The sequence below is a fragment of the Microcaecilia unicolor genome, chromosome 9, assembly GCF_901765095.1.
Source record: "Microcaecilia unicolor chromosome 9, aMicUni1.1, whole genome shotgun sequence".
NCBI classification, from domain to species: Eukaryota; Metazoa; Chordata; class Amphibia; order Gymnophiona; family Siphonopidae; genus Microcaecilia; species Microcaecilia unicolor.
The window spans coordinates 191032056-191052271 of record NC_044039.1 but is presented as its reverse complement, the minus strand read 5'-3'; the positions used below and the strand labels follow the sequence as shown (position 1 = coordinate 191052271).

At 45.0% G+C, this 20216-nt stretch overlaps 1 protein-coding gene and 1 pseudogene across 2 annotated transcripts in view; one reads left to right on the top strand and one right to left on the bottom strand.

The window, feature by feature from the left end:
* The window catches only part of AMN (amnion associated transmembrane protein), a 98487-nt gene that overhangs the window by 54364 nt on the left and 23907 nt on the right, over window positions 1-20216 (top strand). For both annotated transcript variants that reach the window (XM_030214303.1, XM_030214302.1), the window contains exons 6-7: window positions 11697-11834; window positions 18384-18492. In XM_030214303.1, the coding sequence (XP_030070163.1) occupies window positions 11697-11834; window positions 18384-18492 (247 nt within the window). The remainder of the gene's footprint in view (window positions 1-11696; window positions 11835-18383; window positions 18493-20216) is intronic.
* On the bottom strand, window positions 86-11103 carry LOC115477739 (annotated as a pseudogene).

Here is a 20216-nt window from a genome sequence, read left to right as displayed (position 1 = left end):
TCTAAATAAATAATACACCAGCCAGAAACAGCTCCAGGCCAGTTAAATCACTTATTTGGAGCTAACAGGTCATTTTCATTGGTAGTTAATGCTGTTGAAAGCGACCTGTTAGCGCCTAAAACAAAACCAGAGCAGAGTCAGCATTTGCCTATATTCAGTACTTAACTGACCAAGGTCACTGCATAAATAGGACCACATAAAAGTCAGTCCCAAATTTATGCGATGTCCTCCGTAGCTTGTTATCACACTTAACTGGCTATGCTTAGCCGGCTTTGAAAACCCAGGAATTCAAGGCTGGAGCACAAGCATAACGCCAGGTATAACGCCAGTGATAGTCAATGAGATGCTGAGTGCCACCAACTGAATGTCGATCCCATAGAGTACTGGTCAGTCAGTGTCACCGTCAGGTTTTTTTTTAAACCCATTTCTTTCCTCCTGCTTTTTTGGAGGCTCCAGATCCATCAGAACTGGGCCTGGGATTTTGGTACACAACTGTCCTGGATTCTTCCCCCTTAAATGCACCCACCCCTCCAGTTCACTCAGCCCAATCACTGCTGTGACAGTTGGGGGCTCCTTCCGGTACCGTGCAATATTGGGCCCCAAATTCCCCCAGAAATTGTGACTGCCCCAGGAGTGAATGACCTGAGCCAAGAACTGAATATGGGTTCGCAATATTTCCATGCACCACACCAACCCCAAGCACCAGAGGCTTTCAATAAATTGAGTTTATTTTTTTTTTGTTACATTTGTACCCCGTGCTTTCCCACTCATGGCAGGCTCAATGCGGCTTATATATTGTATACAGGTACTTATTTGTACCTGGGGCAATGGAGGGTTAAGTGACTTGCCCAGAGTCACAAGGAGCTGCCTGTGCCTGAAGTGGGAATCGAACTCAGTTCCTCAGTACCAAAGTCCACCACCCTAACCACTAGGCCACTTCTCCACTGTTGCTACTATTTGAGATTCTACATGTAATGTTGCTATTCCACTAGCAACATTCCATGTAGAAGTCAGCCCTTGCAGATCACCAATGTGGCCGCGCAGGCTTCTGCTTCTGTGAGTCTGACGTCCTGCACGTACGTGCAGGACGTCAGACTCACAGAAACAGAAGCCTGCGCAGCCTTCTACATGGAATGTTGCTAGTGGAATAGCAACATTCCATGTAGAATCTCCAATAGTAGCAACATTCCATGTAGAATGTCCAATAGTAGCAACATTCCATGTAGAATGTCCAATAGTATCTATTTTATTTTTGTTACATTTGTACCCTGCGCTTTCCCACTCATGGCAGGCTCAATGCGGCTTATATATTGTATACAGGTACTTATTTGTACCTGGGGCAATGGAGGGTTAAGTGACTTGCCCAGCAGTGGCGTAGCCAGAAGGCAATTTTTGGGTGGGCCAACAGGTTGGATGGGTGGGCACTAGAGTTGCCAACTTTTTGAAAGAGAAAAAAAAACAGTCACCTAATGAACCCATGCTTTGTCCGTACCCCACCCCATGCTCTACCTCTACTTCACTTCCAATTGCTTCAATGAGGGTATCAGTGGAGGTTTCAGTGGCCAGTTGAGAGCTAAGGGAAGTACAAGAGACTACACTATTCTTCATCCATCATTGAGACACAGTCCTCCAACACACATATGGTATTGAAGCCAAATACATTCCGCATCCAGAGAACCTCCTGGCCCTCCACCAACAATGGATGCAGAGCAGAGCAAGGACATTTCCCTATAAAGCTCACCATACAAAGACATTTTGGTAATCTCAATAATAGACATATTGCAAAGTAATTTAAAAAATCTATAAACAAAAAGAATCTAGAGCAAATCTACCATGCCAGCACTAACTTCCAAAACAAGGATCCTACCTATGAAAAGGTAGTGCCCTAAATATCACAGTGGAACCCTAAAATAGCGATACATCTATCGAGAAAACTGAACAAGCCAAATGACTACAGAATGCTACATAGAATCTTCATGGTGACAGAATACGTCAGGGTCACACACACACAAAACAAATGCCAAATACACAAACTCTATAAAAATAAATTAAACTGAAACCCCAAGAAGCCAGACCCTGCATGTAGTACAACATTAGAGAAACAAGAAAGGCATTTCCTCCTGTGCAAATTATAAAGACAGCACATGCCAGAGATGGTGTTTGGGGGGGGGGGGGAGGGGTAGGGAGGTGCAACTAAGGCAATTGTGCTTGGCTTTCTAGCCAGAGAGCCCCAAGCCTGCCAGAAGCTGAAGAAGGTGCAGCCTGGTAATGGGCTTTGGGGTCCTCTCCCAGATTCCTTCCCTGGGCCCCAGCCATATCTGACATATACCAAATCTGGCATATTCTAATCACAAAATAGAAAATAATTTTTTGTACCTTTTTGTTGTCTGGTCATTTTATTTTTCAAATCATATCGGTCCCAGTCTCTGGTTTCTGCTGCCCTCTGTCTTTCCTGTCCATTTGACATTTCTTCCGTCTCCATGTCACCATCTATCTTCCATCTCTGTGTCCACACATTTCCTTGTCCAGCATCTCCCCTGTGTTCATATCCCCACATCCATCATCATTCCTTTCTGCACCCATGTACCCCATGCCCAGCATCTCCCTTCTGTGTTCCTCTTCTCTGGTATCTCCCCTTTGTGTCCATTGTATCTCTATTCCTGTATCTCCCCCCCCCTAACCATTGTATCTCTATTCCCATATCTCCCTCCCCACCCCGTGTTGGGCATTGCCCCTCTGTGCCCATATGCCATCCCAATACAGCATCTCACCTGTGTCCCTGTCCCCATGCTCCCACCCAATGCCCATCTCCCTTCTGTTTCTCTATACCTCTCTAGGACCCATTTCTCCTTCCCTCACATCAGTGTGTCCCTCTCCTCTCTGACCCCACCCCAACCAGCTCCTCTCCTCCTCTCTTCCCTGAATGTCACTCGATCCAGTCCCCAAAGGGCCCCTTCTGTTGTGGCAATAATAGTAGCAGAGGCTCTTGGAATGTTGTATACCAATGCCAGCTCTCCAAAACTTCCACGATTATCATAACAGCCAACACAGTGGGCCTGATTATCTCTAGTTACATAAATATCATACAATCCTCTTTCAATTTCATCATCTCCCTCATCAATGACGTGTTCCTAAGGTGTTACTCTGTGCTCAAACATGGCATCCAGAACCTGAGAGAGCTGCTCCTGATCATGGTTTTTGAAGAGAACAATATCTTTACAGGCATGATAGGTATCCTGAAGTCTGCATCGTTGCTCATCTGTTTTTGGATGAACCACCCTGGTTCTGTCTCTCCCTCCTCTTCATCTGGGTTAAAGGCTTCAGCACAAACTGAAACTCTTCTGCTGAATCTGTTGATAACTGGTGGTTCAAAGTCGGAATCATCGTCGTCCTCATCCCTTTCTTCTCCATCGCCGTTGGATTCTGTCTGCATGGGCTCGGTATCGAAGTTCACCCCCTCCGTAAGAGTTTTGAGGCCTCTCCCTGTGCCATTGTGCTCCCGGTTCTCCTTTAGACGCATGAAATACTAAATAGCAAAGTCCACCAGTTCTGCGGGTCGCTGACGCCGCACCTCCACCGTGTAGCCCTGCAACAAGTCCGTCAACCGGTGCGAAATCCGGGATCTCGATATCCATCGTCCCCTCCGGTTTACCCCGATTCCCTCCAAACGCTCGCTCAGTCACACGTGCACACTCGCCAACGGAAGGGAGACGTAAACCTCGTCGAAACAAATTAAAAAAAAAATAAAACAAGGATTTAAATGCTATAATAAAATAAACAAAAAACAAAATAAAGCTTTCTTCTCCCCCCTCCCCCAACCCTGAGAACCGGCTGCCCGAGAGCTAGAGAGAGAGAGACCGTCCTGCCCCTCGGCCCGACGCTGGCGCTATAAACAAGGGGAGGGAAGGGAAGAGGTGCTGCGCTGGACAAGCAGGAGGTTGGAAGGAAGGAAGAGATGGGATGTTTTGGCTGGAAGGATGTATGTTTCTGGGTGGGCCTGAAACAAAACTGGGTGGGCCTGGGCCCACTCGTAGCTACACTCCTGTTGCCCAGAGTCACAAGGAGCTGCCTGTGCCTGAAGTGGGAATCGAACTCAGTTCCTCAGTACCAAAGTCCACCACCCTAACCACTAGGCCACTTCTCCACTGTTGCTACTATTTGAGATTCTACATGTAATGTTGCTGTTCCACTAGCAACATTCCATGTAGAAGTCAGCCCTTGCAGATCACCAATGTGGCCGCGCAGGCTTCTGCTTCTGTGAGTCTGACGTCCTGCACGTACGTGCAGGACGTCAGACTCACAGAAACAGAAGCCTGCGCAGCCTTCTACATGGAATGTTGCTAGTGGAATAGCAACATTCCATGTAGAATGTCCAATAGTAGCAACATTCCATGTAGAATGTCCAATAGTAGCAACATTCCATGTAGAATCTCCAATAGTATCTATTTTATTTTTGTTACATTTGTACCCTGCGCTTTCCCACTCATGGCAGGCTCAATGCGGCTTATATATTGTATACAGGTACTTATTTGTACCTGGGGCAATGGAGGGTTAAGTGACTTGCCCAGAGTCACAAGGAGCTGCCTGTGCCTGAAGTGGGAATCGAACTCAGTTCCTCAGTACCAAAGTCCACCACCCTAACCACTAGGTGACTCCTTCACTCCAATTTGAGTTGAGTTGCATCAGTAACTGGAGATGTCATATGGTCCTCAGAAACCAAATATACTATTTTAACAAAACTGAAAAAGAGGAAGAAATAATCCAAGAACTTGACCTTCGCTTGCTGTGCAATTCAGTGATAGATACAGAGTGTGTTTACATAGTAACATAGTAGATGACGGCAGAAAAAGACCTGCACGGTCCATCTAGTCTGCCCACGATAAACTCATATGTGTATACCTTACCTTGATTTGTACCTGCCTTTTTCAGGGCACAGACCGTACAAGTCTGCCCAGCAGTATTTCCCGCCTCCCATCACTGGCTCTGGCACAGACCGTATAAGTCTGCCCAGCAGTATTTCCCACCTCCCATCACTGGCTCTGGCACAGACCGTATAAGTCTGCCCAGCAGTATTTCCCACCTCCCATCACTGGCTCTGGCACAGACCGTATAAGTCTGCCCAGCAGTATTTCCCACCTCCCATCACTGGCTCTGGCACAGACCGTATAAGTCTGCCCAGCAGTATTTCCCACCTCCCATCACTGGCTCTGGCACAGACCGTATAAGTCTGCCCTCCACTATCCTCGCCTCCCAACCACCAACCTCTCTTCCCCCACCTGCTCTGCCACCCAATTTTGGCTAAGCTTCTGAGTTTAGGCCATTTTACTCCCTGTGATAAAATGAATGCACTGTACTGGCAGGAAAAACTAGTGTAAAATCAAACTATTTCTTTTGAAAAATATTATACAGAGGGGAAGTGACATCATCGGCATTTAGATGCCTCAGTGCAGAGATCTATGGACAGACACTGAATCCCACCCCATAAAAACTGTAAAATAGCCCAAATTGCAGCCAAGAGTAAATTAAAGATGAGACGGATGAAGAAACTGTCAGTCTGGAAGAAAATGAGAATGCCAAGGCTAGATTCAGTAAATGGCACTAAAAGATTGAATTGACCCTCAATACTTCCTATAATGGACCCCCACTGAGTGTCTGTTTCGACACCAGAACGTATCCTGATCAAACCAGGTGTAATTCCTGACAACCAATTTAGGCGCACAACCTTTCTGTTCTGTAATACTGCACACAAATTTTAGGAACGCCCCTGACCTGCCCCCATGCACCTCCCATGGCCACCCCCCTTTGAGTTACACACTATGGGATTTGGATGCACATTGTTATAGAACAGCACGTAGCAAAATGTGCACCCAGTTCCAGATTGGCGCTGATTAGTGCCAATTACCATCCAATTATTGTCACTAATTGGCTTCTTAGCCAATTTAATTGGGTGCGCATCTGGGACTGGCAGCCAAAATTGAGCGCTACATATAGAATCTGGGGAATGATGAGAAGAACATGGCCAGGGGGGGGGTCACATGGCATGTCCTATGTGGCACTGGCAGTGATGTCGGAGCTGGAGCCGGAGGAGGAGCAGGAGCAGGAAATTGTAACCAGTATTGCCGGAATCACAAAAGCCAACCTGATTAGCTGGATTACTGACTTGAAATCAGAGACAGCTTCAGTTAAAGGGAAAATAAAACATGCAGTCACAGAGATTAGATTTGACCTGGCAGTGACTAGAATTTGTATGGACGCAGTGGAGCAGAGGATGGAGATACACGAAGAAATGATCATACTACTACTACTACTATTTAACATTTCTAAAGCGCTACCAGGGTTGCGCAGCGCTGTACAATTAACAAAGAAGGACAGTCCCTGCTCAAAGGAGCTTACAATCTAAAGGACAAAAAGTGCAGTCAATCAAGATTGAGGCAGTCTAGATTTCATGGATAGAGGTACGATGGTTAGGTGCCAAAGGCGACATTGAAGGGGTGGGCTTTGAGCAAGGATTTGAAGATGGGCAGGGAGGGGGCTTGGCGTATGGGCTCAGGGAGTTTATTCCAGGCGTAGGGTGAGGCGAGGCAGAAAGGGCGGAGTCTGGAGTTGGCGGTGGTGGAGAAGGGTAGTGAGAGGAGGGATTTGTCCTGTGAGCGGAGATGAGGGTAGAGAGGTAAGGAGGGGCTGCAGATTGAGTGCATTTGTAGGTTAGCAGGAGAAGCTTGAACTGTATGCGGTACCTGATCGGAAGCCAGTGAAGTGACTTGAGGAGAGGGGTGATCATAGAGGGCCAGGCAAACAATGGCTGTTTAAAATGTTTTTTAAACATAAGGACACATTGTTTTTGGGATTAAAGATATTATTATTTCCAGATGTTTCGAAAGATACACAAAAAAAAACAAACAATTTTTGATATTGAAACCAGAAGTATTGCGGCTAGGCGGTACATTTTATCTTCGATTCCCTTGTAAATGTATAGTATGTTATGATACACACAAATATGTTTTCATGGATCCATCCCAATTAACAACATTTCTAGCCTCTAAAAGAGCTGAAGGAGCGAAATAGTACTAACCTTGCTTAAATGTCTCCTAGATGTTAAATTTCTTCAAAAGAATTTTTTTTTCTTTTTTCCTTTAATCCTCCCATATTAAGGATCTCTCTTTATTTAATGTGGACTTGAGTGTTGAAATCTTCTTTTGTTAATTTGAGAAAATAACACTTTCCAATCAAGTGTAATTCCTTGAAATAATTGTATATGCATAAAAATTAAAATAAAAAATAAATGATCACAGAGTTAAGAAACACCAGAAAAGAAAGAGAGAGCCGCTCAGCCAGGTAGGGAGCTTAAAAGACATCTCAAGAAGAAACAATATCAGAACCAGAGGAGTCCCGGAAATGGTTGAGGGCACTGATTATAGGGGGTATGGTACAAAAAGTATACCAGACTGTCACCAGAGATGTAGGAAGTGTCTTTAAGACTATGAAAATGAAGATGGGACAGAGCCTTATGGATGTTGGGCCACAAAGAAATGAGGAGTGGCCTAGTGGTTAGGGTGGTGGACTTTGGTCCTGAGGAACTGAGTTTGATTCCCACTTCAGGCACAGGCAGCTCCTTGTGACTCTGGGCAACTCACTTAACCCTCCATTGCCCCATGTAAGCCGCATTGAGCCTGCCATGAGTGGGAAAGCGCAGGGTACAAATGTAACAAAAATAAAATAGATACTATTGGAGATTCTACATGGAATGTTGCTACTATTGGAGATTCTACATGGAATGTTGCTATTCCACTAGCAACATTCCATGTAGAAGGCTGCGCAGGCTTCTGTTTCTGTGAGTCTGACGTCCTGCACGTACGTGCAGGACGTCAGACTCACAGAAGCAGAAGCCTGTGCGGCCACATTGGTGATCTGCAAGGGCCGACTTCTAGTGGAATAGCAACATTCCATGTAGAATCTCAAATAGTAGCAACAGTGGAGGAGTGGCCTAGTGGTTAGGGTGGTGGACTTTGGTCCTGAGGAACTGAGTTCGATTCCCACTTCAGGCACAGGCAGCTCCTTGTGACTCTGGGCAAGTCACTTAACCCTCCATTACTCCATGTAAGCTGCATTGAGCCTGCCATGAGTGGGAAAACGTGGGGTACAAATGTAACAAAAAAAAATCTCTCCCACTGTATCGTTGCAGTTGCATGCCTGTATAACTTTAAAGAAAAGGAGAGGCTGGTAAAAAAGAACAGACTAGCGGGAACCATCAGATGGAACAGTCAAAAAATTGAAATAAATAACAAGGTAGCAGAACACATTAAAGTGTTGCTCTCCTGCCATGAAGGAGCTGCACTGCTGCCACTCCCCCCCTCCCAAATTCTGCCACCCTAGGCGAACACTTAATTTGCCTAGTGGCATTGCCAGCACTGCTTAAATAAAAAATTTTTTAATGCAACTCCTGAATATACCAGTTTTAAGCCTAATATAAAGCTTTCTACTGGAAAAGGTTTGCTTCCTTTGCATTATTGACAATGCACTCCATCTAATTTGATTCTGTAACCATGGGAAGGTCTTCAAAATTTGGCTCTAACTTCAGAATTGACTTTTTCCCATGGAATAATTGTGAGAGACTAAGGATGGCAGCAGTGGCAAATGTAGCATGTCTTCTGTGTTCTTCCCCCCCAACTATGATTCTTTCCTCTCCCACCCAGGGTCACCGGAAGGGGGGGGGGCAGAGCGGACAAAATTCCAATCCAAGGGGAGCCTGGCACCAGGCCCCAGGGTCTGGCTCTCTCCTGCTCCTATCAGAAACCAGTCCTGGCACATTGGAGCAGGTAAGAGACAGACCGTGGCACCGGGCCCCCCTCGGAGCCCGGGGAGGAGCAGACGCACTGACATAGAGGGTGGGGGCCCCCTACATCAGTGCGGCAGTGCTTCTGTTCCTCCCCAGCCTGTGTTCCAGGTTGGGATGGCGGCTGCTTCCTGAGTGTGTGTGTGCAGGGGGGGGGGGTCTGCATTCCAAGTGGGGGGGGGGGGGGGTCGGCAGAGCAGTCTTGCCCCAGGCCCGGCTCTGTCTCTCTGTGGCCCTGCTCTCACCTTTGGGCTCAGAAGAGGACCAGCGGCAGTACAGCACATCAAGCCACATCTTCCTCCTCTCCTGCCTGGAGCCCAACTATTGCTCTATATGCCCTGATCGTGACTGAATAGATAGGGATGGGCTGGAGAGTAAATTTTAAGGGGCTTCGACGTTAGCTCCAGAACATAGTACAAGAACAGTGCTGGGTAGACTTCCAGGGTCTGTGCCCTGAGAATGGCAAGGACAAATCAAAGTCTGGTATAAAGTATCACATACCATGTAAAATGAATTTATCTTGTTAGGAAGACTGGATGGACCATACAGGTCTTTATCTGCCGTCATTTACTATGTTACTATGTTTGTACACATTAAATCCCTGGACGTGATAGGAGGAGGATTCAGCCCAAAGTACGGTATCGCCACTGTTCTTCTCCTAGCCTCTAGCACAGAGTGGAGGAGTGGCCTAGTGGTTAGGGTGGTGGACTTTGGTCCTGGGGAACTGAGGAACTGAGTTCGATTCCCGGCACAGGCAGCTCCTTCCTTGTGACTCTGGGCAAGTCACTTAACCCTCCATTGCCCCATGTAAGCCGCATTGAGCCTGCCATGAGTGGGAAAGCACAGGGTGCAAATGTAACAAAAATAAAATAGATACTATTGGAGATTCTACATGGAATGTTGCTACTATTGGAGATTCTACATGGAATGTTGCTATTCCACTAGCAACATTCCATGTAGAAGGCTGCGCAGGCTTCTGTTTTGAGTCTGATGTCCTGCACGTATGTGCAGGACGTCAGACTCACAGAAGCAGAAGCCTGCGCGGCCACATTGGTGATCTGCAAGGGCCGACTTCTACATGGAATGTTGGAATAGCAACATTCCATGTAGAATCTCAAATAGTAGCAACAGTGGAGGAGTGGCCTAGTGGTTAGGGTGGTGGACTTTGGTCCTGGGGAACTGAGGAACTGAGTTCGATTCCCGGCACAGGCAGCTCCTTGTGACTCTGGGCAAGTCACTTAACCCTCCATTGCCCGCCGCATTGAGCCTGCCATGAGTGGGAAAGCGCGGGGTACAAATGTAACAAAAATAAAAAATAAATAAAATAGATGGGGTGCAAAGGGAGCAGTAAAATGGTGCCTCTGTAGATTGACCCTTCAGCCTTGCACTGGCGCCTACTTTGCAAAAGGTCTGCTCCCCTCAACATTGAAACCTGGCTACACAAGAACCAAGGAACAAAAAGAAAGACAAAAAGTACAAAAGGAAACACCCTGACCCCGGCACCAGGCCCCCCTTGGAGGCCCGGGGAATTTTGTCCCCCCTGCCCCCCTCTCGGCGGCCCTGAGGCCAGACAAGCATCTATTTTAACATTTATTTCTTTATTTACTGCCTTTTTGAAGAAATTCACCCAAAACAATATATAGCCAGAATAAGCCAGACGTGGGCAATAGACAATTCTAGCAGTAAAAAAAATATTCAAATAACAGTTCATATTATGGCATAGTATTCTACTTAGCAAGTCAACTCAGTACTCATTAAAATATATCTTAATAAAGAACATAGGGTGTACGTGGAGATGGAAGATATAGACAGATAAGACAGAAGACGGAAGTTACAGTTGATAGAAGATAAGGGTGACTAAATTAAGGAAAAATTGCACGTGGACTCAGAAAAGGCGCATGTGTCATAGGTGAGTCCTGCTGCTGTAAGTGCAGCCTGTGCTAGTCCTCGTCTGGGTGACTAACTAGTTAGTTTCTTCTTCCATCTAAGCCTTGGGAAAATAGCAGGGTTTCCGTCTTCTTCCTGAAGTAGAGATAGTCTTACACTGATTAAAGCCCTTCAGGGAGTGCATTCCAGGATATGGGAGCTACTCCGGCGAAGGCTCGCTGGTGGTTATGGAGAGGGTATGGTTGGGGATAATCCTTGTGAGATGCATAGAAGGATATCCTGTTCTCAGGCACTTTGGCCCATTTCCTTTAAGGGCCTTGAAGATCAGAGATAGAGTTTTAAATGTAGCCCTGTACCGTAGCCAGTGAGGTTTCTGCAGACATGGTGTGATGTGATCACACCGCTTACAGCCTTCTGTCAATCATGCTGTGGGATTCTGAATAAATCGGAGCCAGTGCAAATCCTTAAAATATTAAATATACTTTTGCAGTAATATATTTAGCCTATTACTTCTTATACAAGTAAAAATGAATGGACAACCTAGTGATCTATTGTAGAAGAAGAGAAAACCCCCTTTCTGTCACCTTCCTCTTTCGTTACATTTTGGAGTTCATTTCTATTTTTATTTTGTTTCTAGTATTGTGAACTGCCCTGACCTACTTATTCAGATAGGGCGGTATATCATATCTTAATAAACATAAAGATACACATTAATTTAATGACAATTTTGGACACACCCACCCTTCCCCTGTTACTTTTGTTCCTTTCCAATCCTCTCCACTATTTCTAATGTAGGTTATATCTTGTATTAGTTTAATTTACCGGATTGGCTTTCGCCTTTGCGGTGTGATGTAAGCCACATTGAGCCTGACACAGTTGGGAAAATGTGGGGTATAAATGTGATAATAAATAAATAAATAAAAATAAACATATTCTGTGTTTTGCAATGTTATATTTGTTTTTGTCTGAACATTAGAAATTCACCAGAGATGCAGACTTCGCCCGGTATATGCAGTCTAACACTGCTAAGCTGCAATTCCATGGACAGGGCTCACCAAAAGTGACCAACACAAAATGTAATGACAAAACAGGATGCACCTGTGGAAACAGTGGGGTAAGTTTCGAATGAATGTACCAAGCAGTTCTAGAATTGCTGATCACCTTCATTGTGTTCTTGACAGTTCCGGAACTCTAACTTTGTCATACTAGGGCAAGGGTTCTCGACCTAGTCCTCAGGACATACATCATAGTTGGTCAAGTTTTCAGGATACACACAATGAATTTGCATGAAATAGATCTGTATACAATGGAGGTAGTGCATGGAAATGTATCTCATGCATATTCATTGTGGATATCCTGAAAACCTGACTGGTGGGTGTGCTCCAAGGTCTGGATTGAGAACCCCTGTACTAGGGTTTGGTGTTCACTCCCAGTCTTCAAGAGCCACCAAGAAGTCAGGTTGTCAGGATATTCCTAATGAATATGCATGAGAGAGAGAGTTGCATATACTGGAGGCAGTAGGCATGCGTATCTCCTTTCTGCAACTTCATAGGGAGATCCTGAAAACCTGACACATTGGTGGCCCTCAAAGATTGGGAGTGAAGACCAAGGTGCTAAGAGTGTGAGACACTCTTGCCACCATAGGCAACCTGGGTCCTTGAAGGCCCCAAAAGATTTGCTTTTCAGATAACAGAAATAAACAGACTAAATGGATGCAAATACAGCAAAGACTCAATTATCTGACATAAATGGGACACACCAACTGATGGGATAGAAGTGGAAGAGGAACAACCAGAGCACACACTAAAAGTGCAGTGGGAGAGATCAGAAGAAAACCAAGAAAGAACAGAGCCCTGAAATCAAGCATATCAAGGAGTAGGTGGTGATTAAGTGTCAAAAGCAGCAGATAGATCGAGAAGGATGAGAATAGAATAGAGACCTATGGATCTGGCCAAGAACAGGTCATTAGAGACTTTAGCAGGGGCTGTTTCAGTTGAATATAGAGGGAGAATGCCAGATTGAAGTGGATCAAGAATAGCTTGAGATGAAAGAAAGTTAAGACAAATGCATTGAGCAAGCACATTCAAGTATCTTGGATAGGAAAGGGAAGAGAGAGATGGGGCGATAGTTGGAAGGACAGGTAGGGTCCAATGAAGGTTTTTTGAGGAGTGTTGTAACTACGGCATGTTTGAAGGCATCAGGAACAGTTGCACTGGAAGGTGAAAGATTGAGGATATTACAGATAGAAGAGATGACAATAGGAAAGAGAATAGATGGGTAAGAATAGGATCAGAGGAACAGGTTGGAGGAGGAAAAAAATGTGCAGTTTTCTCTTCAGTGATTTCAGAAAAGGAAAAAAAGATGGCAGAGGATGAAGGAGGGTTGACAGAATGAACTGGGGGAAGGAGAGATAGAGGTGACTTGGTTGAGTACTCAAGGTTAATCTTGTGAACTTTATCATGAAAGTGCTCATCTATAGTCTGGGGAGAAAGTGAAGGGGAGTTGGAGGTGAAGGCACTTTGAGGAGAGAGTTCAGTATAGCAAAGAGACACTGAGGGTTTGAGCCAAGAGAATTTGTCAAGTGGATGTAGTAGTTCTGTTTGGCATGTGAAAAGAGCAGAATGGAAAGATGTCAGCAAGAATTTGAAATGTATGAAGTCAGCATGGGCATGGGATTTCAGCCAAAGGCATTCAGCAGATTGGGCACAAGAACATAGGTGGTGGATTTTAGAGGTCAGCCAAGGCTGGAGTTTTGTACACCTTACAGAATGTGGAATGGCAGGAGTTAGAGTATCCAGAGCAGAGGAGAGAATACTATTATAGGAAGAGACAGCTTCATTGACAGACTTGGACAGCATACTGGTGGAGAGCATGCAAGAGTCAATTGCCCAAAGATTCCTAAATGGTGGAGATTGGATGGGACTGTGGGGGAAGGTGTTTAAGAGTAAAAGGTATCAGATAATGGTCAGAGAGGGAAAGAACTAAGGTGAAGAAATTGGAGAGTGAGCAATTGGAGAAGAAGACAAGATCATAGCAGTGGCCATTCTGGTGAGTAAGGGTAGTGGAACACAGCTAAAGATTAAGGAGGATGTTAAAGCATGAAACTGAGAGGCATAAGAGTCAGAGGGATCATTAGCATGAATGTTAAAATCCTCAAGAATGAGGGAAGATGAGGGTTCAAGAAAGAAGGAAAGCCAAGAGTCAAAGACAGTGAGAAAGGAAGAAAGGGACTTATCAGAGGGCTGATAAATGACTGCTACTCGGAGAGGTAGAGGAGCGAATAGATGGATGGAGTGGACTTCGAAAGAAGAAAAGCAGTGAGACTAAGATGGAAGAAGAGGTTGAAATCTACAAGAGGGTGAGAGTAGTAGCCTGACACCACATCTGTGGCCAACTGGGCAAGGTGCATGGGAGAAAAGGTAACCTCCATGACACAGGACAGCAGAGTCTTCAGTGCAAAGCCAAGTCTTAGTTAGTGCAAGCAGATGGAGAGTACGAGTAATAAAGGGGTCGTGGATGTAGGAAAGCTTGTTGGAAACAGAGCAGGCATTCCACAGGGCACATGAGAAAGACACACAAGCCTTGTTGGAACAGCTATGTAACAAAGCCTAATTTGGCCTAACATTCCTGTAGCTTATAGGCCTCTAAAACCCACACCAGAATTGACCATAACAGAAGCAGCTGGGGTTGTGCCTATTTTGTTTACATTTGTGTGTGATGTGCTAATTAATTGCATTATGCTTTGAGTATTAAATGAGATTGTGTGTATTCTATTTTTATTTTAACGTGTAGTATTTTTTTTTTATTGTAACCCTCCTTGATGAAAAGGCATATAATCAAATTTGAAATTTAAATATACTGGTCAGTATTCAAACTTCATGATTGGTGTTTCATTTAAACACCAGGCCATGGCATTTGAAGTCATACCTAAATATTCAGTACTGGCTGCTACCTGTAGACAGGCACTGATTATAGCGGTATAATGGGCAGAGCCACAATTATCCAGCTAATGGTGATGTTAAGCTTTGTTATCCTCATAACCGCTCAGATAACATATAATCACCAATCTCTGTGTAACTCCTGGCTCCATTATGGCTGTGCCTCTGGCTCACTTCAACACTATTCAGATAGGGCTGGGATGTGTCATTGAGTTGATGTCAACTCATTTCAACCCTAAGGATAGTTGTCCCTGATCTGTGTTTGGCCTTCAGTCAGGTGCTTGCTAGAATGCCGCGATGAGGAAAAAGGAGACTACTTTGACACAGCACACAGCGAAACATAGACCTATGTTGGTGGAAACGGGTCTCCAAAAATAATTATACTAAAGCTGAGTAAAGCAGAGAAAGCTAAGTATCTTTCAACTACTACTACTACTACTTAACATTTCTAAAGCGCTACTAGGGTTACGCAGCGCTGTACAAATTAACATAGAAGGACAATCCCTGCTCAAAGAGCTTACAATCTAAAGGACGTGTGAGCAGTCAGACCGATAGGGGCAGTCAAATTGAAAAATAACGGATATTTATTATATTTATTATAAAATTTGGAAGTTGAAAAATATGAGCATAAAAAAACTTTATAAAAAAGACTAATTGAGGATCAATGAGGATTGCGGTGATGCCCCTAAAAAGCTGCATGGTTCAGCTTAGCCAAAACGGAAGCACACTCGCTAATCTGACGATCCCATAACAATAAGAAAATCGCCTGATTAGATCTTCATATATGATATGTTAATGGAGAATCTAGTAAAGTGAAGTTGAGTATAATTGGATATCTAATTCTTGCTAGAGGCATGCCCATACCTATTATTATTCCCTTACCCTTAATTGTTCTGTCTGTCTGCCTGTCTTATCTAGATTGTCAGCTCTTTGAGCAGGGACTGTCTTTTTGTGTATGGTGTGCAGCGCTGCGTATGCCTTGCAGCGCTATAGAAATGATTAGTAGTAGTAGTAGTATTGTTGTATCACACTGCCACTGTTTCTCTTCACAAATGCTGGTTTTACTTTGAAGAGTCTTCAGCTCTTCCATAGTAACCCAATGAGTGCCTTCTGACTTGAGGGGTTCATCTTCCAGCGTTATATCGCAATTGGTTTCCTTGTCACTATCTACAGTGGTGGAAATAAGTATTTGATCCCTTGCTGATTTTGTAAGTTTGCCCACTGACAAAGACATGAGCAGCCCATAATTGAAGGGTAGGTTATTGGTAACAGTGAGAGATAGCACATCACAAATTAAATCCGGAAAATCACATTGTGGAAAGTATATGAATTTATTTGCATTCTGCAGAGGGAAATAAGTATTTGATCCCCCACCAACCAGTAAGAGATCTGGCCCCTACAGACCAGGTAGATGCTCCAAATCAACTCGTTACCTGCATGACAGACAGCTGTCGGCAATGGTCACCTGTATGAAAGACACCTGTCCACAGACTCAGTGAATCAGTCAGACTCTAACCTCTACAAAATGGCCAAGAGCAAGGAGCTGTCTAAGGATGTCAGGGACAAGATCATACACCTGCACAAGGCTGGAATGGGCTACAAAACCATCAGTAAGACGCTGGGCGAGAAGGAGACAACTGTTGGTGCCATAGTAAGAAAATGGAAGAAGTACAAAATGACTGTCAATCGACAAAGATCTGGGGCTCCACGCAAAATCTCACCTCGTGGGGTATCCTTGATCATGAGGAAGGTTAGAAATCAGCCTACAACTACAAGGGGGGAACTTGTCAATGATCTCAAGGCAGCTGGGACCACTGTCACCACGAAAACCATTGGTAACACATTACGACATAACGGATTGCAATCCTGCAGTGCCCGCAAGGTCCCCCTGCTCCGGAAGGCACATGTGACGGCCCGTCTGAAGTTTGCCAGTGAACACCTGGATGATGCCGAGAGTGATTGGGAGAAGGTGCTGTGGTCAGATGAGACAAAAATTGAGCTCTTTGGCATGAACTCAACTCGCCGTGTTTGGAGGAAGAGAAATGCTGCCTATGACCCAAAGAACACCGTCCCCACTGTCAAGCATGGAGGTGGAAATGTTATGTTTTGGGGGTGTTTCTCTGCTAAGGGCACAGGACTACTTCACCGCATCAATGGGAGAATGGATGGGGCCATGTACCGTACAATTCTGAGTGACAACCTCCTTCCCTCCGCCAGGGCCTTAAAAATGGGTCGTGGCTGGGTCTTCCAGCACGACAATGACCCAAAACATACAGCCAAGGCAACAAAGGAGTGGCTCAGGAAGAAGCACATTAGGGTCATGGAGTGGCCTAGCCAGTCACCAGACCTTAATCCCATTGAAAACTTATGGAGGGAGCTGAAGCTGCGAGTTGCCAAGCGACAGCCCAGAACTCTTAATGATTTAGAGATGATCTGCAAAGAGGAGTGGACCAAATTCCTCCTGACATGTGTGCAAACCTCATCATCAACTACAGAAGACGTCTGACCGCTGTGCTTGCCAACAAGGGTTTTGCCACCAAGTATTAGGTCTTGTTTGCCAGAGGGATTAAATACTTATTTCCCTCTGCAGAATGCAAATAAATTCATATACTTTCCACAATGTGATTTTCCGGATTTAATTTGTGATGTGCTATCTCTCACTGTTACCAATAACCTACCCTTCAATTATGGGCTGCTCATGTCTTTGTCAGTGGGCAAACTTACAAAATCAGCAAGGGATCAAATACTTATTTCCACCACTGTATTGAGTTTTCGTAACAGGACATGGAAATTGATTGCTAGGCCTTTCTTGCTTACAGGTAAAAGCCAATATTGCTGCCAATGTCGCAGAAATGTGATCCTACACTGCCAACACACTGACACTTACTATGACTGCTTAGATGGGTGTTTTGTCTTAGTCTGGCACCTCAGCTGAGACTTGTCCACTTTGGAAAACCCTGCCAATAGTTACCCTACCAATGGTTAACTATTGATGCACACAAGCCCTCGCAGCATGCCAGGCCGCAAACCAAGAGAGGATTTCTGTGGATAGCGTTGCTAAAATTCAGAGTACAGCCCCATCAAGAACACTTAATCCATGTAGCTGCAGCCATAGGAGCTGACTCCGTGGGTGCTGTGGGTGCTTGAGCACCCACAATATTGAGAAAATTCCTTGTTTGTGTCCAGGGAGGGGTCATTTCCACTGGGCTTAGCACCTCCAATAATTTTGAAAAGTTGGCTCCTATGGCTGCAGCCGCTACCTGGATAAGTACTGCTCAATACTGGATGGATAATTCATTAACATTTCAAAAACCATTTACCTACAGCAGTGCTTGCACGATATTTCTCCTTAACCTTGCTAAAATACATGCAGGGTTTCACAGTGTGCATCCTTTTAAACGAGTTCAGGTTAGGCATTCCTGGAGGGGAAGGACAAGGTATTTTGTGCGGAATTTGAAATTTACAAATTTAGGCATGCTATTTCCCAAGCAAATTTAGCCCACACATAAAAGTCTTCAGCCCAGTTGTGCCCAGGAGCAATTTTAAAAGAAAAGGTATACACAGATTTTCCCATTGAATATTTATATAAAGCCGTCAGGAACAAAATACCCGCGGACTTTGCATTTGGGTGGGCTGTTGGGAAAAGTATCCCCTTAAGCAGAAGATGACAGAGGACAATTCAAACTGTCATTAGAAATAATGTTATGAATCTGATTTCTTTTAAGGAGCATGAAAACATTTGTTCTGCATTACTGCAGCACTCTGAAAATGTGTGTCCTGGGGTGGTGTGCATGCACCCCCTACGTCCTGTGGGACACTGCTGTGACATATGTGGTAAGATGACCTATCAGCATTTCCTAATCACCTATTTCTAACCTTGAAAATGTATCTTTATTTTGTTATTTTTTGTTACATTTGTACCCCGCGCTTTCCCACTCATGGCAGGCTCAATGCGGCTACCAAGAGAGCACATAACCCCCTGTGCCAGAGCCGGTGGTGGGAGGTGGGGTGGGTGGTTGGGGGGCGGGGATAGTGCTGGGCAGACTTATACGGTCTGTGCCCTGAAAAAGACAGGTACAAATCAAGGTAAGGTATACACAAAAAAATGGCACATGTGAGTTTATCTTGTTGGGCAGACTGGATGGACCGAGCAGGTCTTTTTCTGCCGTCATCTACTATGTTACTATGTATTAGATTTATTAGACTGAGAAAGTCTAGCTGTGAGCTGAATATCACACTCTCGTTCTAGCAGAGAGACTGGAAATTACAAGAAAGGCATGATTGAGTCAAATAGCAATATGAGCATCAAAGAAAAGAAACGTCATTTTATATGGCTGGACCTTGATACTTTACCCTAGGACTTTGTGTATTTTCCAGATATTCAGATTCCTCATTCCATCATTCCTATGGCTAGTGCCACAGCTTATCACGAACTGCAATGGCAAACACTGCAACTGATTTCTTTAATTATATTAAATGTTGCAGAATGAATTACAGTTTGAGCATCATGCGGAGGGACATTTTCGATACGACATCCAAATGGAGAGAAAAGCGTTTATCGGAAAACATTTAAAACATTTAAAAAATAAATCCATAATGGAAGAAGTAAATAAATGTTTTCTGATATTCAAAAACACATCAAAAAAATGTTTAGAGAGAGGATGCACTGTAAACATCATAGACGTTTTAAGATAAATGTCACCGCCAATCGGAAATACACTAGGCAAAACGGCGATACTGATCCCTGTATCAAGAAAATATCTGCAGCAATGGCAGCAAGTGCCCTCCATGTGCAAAACGTGCGTATATACCTCCTGCGCATGAAGGAACATTCCTCAGTCTGCCCAGTCATATCTCTGCGCAGGGAGCCTGACCTTTCTTTGCTTCTGTCACCCACAATGTCTCCATGAGAGCATAGAAATCCATTAGAAGCAGTGACGTTCCTAGGTCGGCTGCCACCCGGGGCGGATCGCCAATGCGCACCTCCCCCTGGGTGCAGCAAGACATCCCCCCTGGCGCAATGACACCCCCCCCCCAGTGCATCACCCCCCCCCCATGTGGATTCTTGGCTGCTAGGAGCAGCCGCACGCTTGTCGGCTCTGCTGTTTCCCTGCTCCCTCTGCCTCGGAACAGGAAGTAGCCTGTTCCGGGGCAGAGGGAGCAGGGAAATAGCGGAGCCGACAGGCGTGCGGGCTGCTCTCTGCACCCCTCCGCCCCGCCCTTTGCTATGCCACTGATTAGAAGTAGCTTGGACAGGAGAATGTGAAGCATTGCTCCCCACCATCACAGCACCAGTCATGTGTAAGCACCACACATATAGGCAGGGGCAGATACAGTGAGTTCCCTTTGCTGTTGCAATACATGTTATTGAATTTCCATAAGAATGAAAAACAAAACATCAGAATGTCCAGAATATCAAATGAAAAGTAATTATGGGGCCCCCTCCGCTAACCCTCCAATGCTGAAATGAGGGGCTGCACATAGCTGGATCCCCTCCCCCCAGCGCCAGCATGCTGCCCCGTGCCTACATATTGATGGAAATGTTGGCAGCAGCTCAC